Genomic DNA, 2,945 nt, shown 5'->3' with positions numbered 1-2,945 from the left:
GGACAGCCTGATAGTTAGTCACCCTATCATAAATTAAGTCTAACAGTTCCTTGCATACAGTTCCTTTTCCTAAAGGAACCTCAAAGAAGAATCTATTTTAGACCATAATACGAGTTAACCTCAAACCATCATGTGGAAGAGGCTTACCCTGAAGAGGTGTGGAGGACCAAGCTGAGTTGGTGTGTGATGTCTTCTCTCAACAAAGTTAATGCCTTTATTTAAGGACAAAAAGCAGTCTCTGTGTGGTACAGAGTGACTAAACCCTAATCTAAAAATGAAGAAAACAAAAAGGCACAGAGTCGTCAGGAAAGTGAAAAAGAACAACGCTTTAGATTTTCCTGCCTTATGGTAATTTGAGGAACTAATTCATCCTGTTGTTCACAAACATGTACTTACATGGACAAAAGTAATGGTTGCTGTTATAAGGAAGAAATATGGTGTGCACAGGCAACAGGCACTTGTCAGGATTTGCGAGGTAAGTTGGACCCAAATGCAGTCAACTCTTGGGAAACGGTGCAGCAGGTTTATTTAATCAAAAATCAAGACATGAACAGACATGATCAAAACGTGAACGTGACATGAACAAACCCTGAACTAAACAGACGAACCGACACAGACAAAGGGAAGCACAAGGACTATATAGACAAGGGAGGCAAGGGTGATTGAACACAGCTGAAACACATTAGGGCGGGGCAGACAATCACAGACACAGGACCAAGACAGGAAGCAAAAACACTGACACACATGGAAACCAATTACAAAATAAAACAGGAAATGCAAAAACTCCAAAACAAAACTAACAAAAAGTGTCTGCCATAGCAAACCATGACAGAACTACTATAAGGAAAAGTACAATCTGCACAAATCACCGTGGTAAGAGTTTGCTACTGAGACTTATGGACAGTTCCTTCTTGCTCTTACAGGAGTCACTGAGCAAAATACACTTCCTCTTTGAATTTCAATTTTAAGTTACAGAAGGCCTAATATTCAAAGTAAAACATGACAATGTAGAAAATAAAGTAATGTAGAATTTAAAATAGTGTAAGTAATAAGAAATTCATGTAATGAATAATGAGAAATAATACTGACATATATGAATTTGAAACATAAAAAGTTATCAGTGAATAGAGCCAGGATAACCGCTGCTGGCAGTGGCTTCGTATTTAGCACACAGACGTATAAGAGCAGTATCAATCTTCTCATCTAAGGAAAGCAGTGGAGGATCCTTTGTACAGCAGCAGTGAAAGGTTCCATAGGCTCATTTTTAAAAACAACATTTCCAAATTGGCTCCATTGTTAAGGTAAACAGTCTCTTCTGTCTCCAGGGTTCCTCTCCTGAGGAGTTGGTTCAGGCCTGTCTTGGACCCACAGCAAAAGGACAAGTGTCAGGTGCCAAGTTTCACTCTGCTCTTCAAGAAATCTACAACCAGAATGGACTGGTAGACCGTGACTTTGTCAACAGGTGGGAGAAAGATTGAAACAAATCAGTCATTAAAAGGCAGTACAATAATGGGACAGAGTGTGTTGCAAAGATTCAAGGATTTATGATTTTTACCCATACACTTACCAAGTTACTACTTGTGAAAAATTGTTTCAGTGATCCACACCACTTCAACTCAGAGGCATTCCTGCAGGGACGTGGCCTAATCACAGAGGGAATGGTGGCCATTAAAGCTAACATTCGCAAGGACAACTTCCAAGCTGCCAGAGAAACACTGGGCAGAGTTCTTCATACACTACAGGTGAGACAGCAACTAGGCATAGAGAAGTTTAGATGAAAAATGAGAAAGAAAGTGGAATAACCATCAGGCACAGACTGGAAGACAGAATGATGAAGGCTAAAGGAAGCAGAATAAGTGAAAATAGAAACAAAACAGAAAAAAAGATTTAAACATTTACTTAACTGTGTGTACAAATACTGAATATGAAATGTGTATATATAAAAGAGTGGATGTGTGTGTTTCCATGTGTTGTCAGGACTTCTACAGCCACAGTAACTGGGTGGAGCTGGGAAACACAGAGCCATACATCAACCTCATTCGCCCAGATCGGCCACTGGAAAACCTGGCAGGTGTGTGTATGAGCATTAGTGTATTTGTCATCTCCACTGGAGGACTATGTTTATATTTCTGTGGGTTGAGTATAATGTCATAAAGTAGATAATATCCATTCATTGTAGTTTGATAAAACATCTGGGAATATGCATAGATCAAAAAGAGCAGAGTGCATTGTTTTGTCTTCATGCCATGGCCATGGAGACTGCTCCATTCTGATTGGCTGGTGGGTGTGTATTATTTTCAAACCACTGCTATTAGTTAATAACAATTAAACTAAATTACTGGCTGGAACTACTACGTTGTTACCTGACTTTCTAATCATTTTAGTCATAAAAATTATTTCAAGGTAACATTACACATATTTCACTGTTGACAAGAGACTGTAGTATATGTGGAATAATTCACTCCAAATCATGTTATTAAAAATAAAGCACAACCAACCACACAGGTTTTTGTGGATTATCTTAAGATGTACTCACAAACAGCAGCTGTCAAGTTATGAAGTGAAGCAATGGTCTGGAGTCAAATGTATTGTTTATCCTGTCTCTTGTTCACACTTTGCCTGCGTAGATGTCAACACTGCCACCTGCAGGGACTGTGCCAGTGGAACATGCCCCAATTCCATTCTCCCCAACATCCTGAATGAGAAGAAGCTCACATCAGGCTACATGGGAATCTACTCTTCCACCAAGCCTAAAGGTATCAGTGATAGATATATCTCCAAACCACATTCAGATACATAACCCCATATTAATTCAGAATCATAAGGAAAACAAAGGGAAAGTGAGAAACCTGTAGTCACTGACAACAGTTACCATGACAGCATGTGCAGATGCAGCCTCAAAATCCATCACGTTGAATACAAACAGTTTTAACTGACCTCAAGGA

General features: G+C 39.3%; 1 protein-coding gene across 1 annotated transcript in view; it reads left to right on the top strand.

Moving 5' to 3' along the window:
• The window catches only part of LOC111666591 (von Willebrand factor A domain-containing protein 7-like), a 17,802-nt gene that overhangs the window by 8,917 nt on the left and 5,940 nt on the right, over nucleotides 1-2,945 (top strand). The window contains exons 3-6 of the mRNA XM_087178165.1: nucleotides 1,284-1,462; nucleotides 1,598-1,742; nucleotides 1,978-2,071; nucleotides 2,628-2,796. Of these exons, the coding sequence (XP_087034291.1) occupies nucleotides 1,284-1,462; nucleotides 1,598-1,742; nucleotides 1,978-2,071; nucleotides 2,628-2,796 (587 nt within the window). The remainder of the gene's footprint in view (nucleotides 1-1,283; nucleotides 1,463-1,597; nucleotides 1,743-1,977; nucleotides 2,072-2,627; nucleotides 2,797-2,945) is intronic.

This window comes from Seriola lalandi, unplaced genomic scaffold (assembly GCF_002814215.2).
Source record: "Seriola lalandi dorsalis isolate HSWRI2012SDOR001 ecotype SW California unplaced genomic scaffold, Sedor1 jcf7180002054678, whole genome shotgun sequence".
NCBI classification, from domain to species: domain Eukaryota; kingdom Metazoa; phylum Chordata; class Actinopteri; order Carangiformes; family Carangidae; genus Seriola; species Seriola lalandi.
This window is presented reverse-complemented; position numbering and strand designations above follow the sequence as displayed.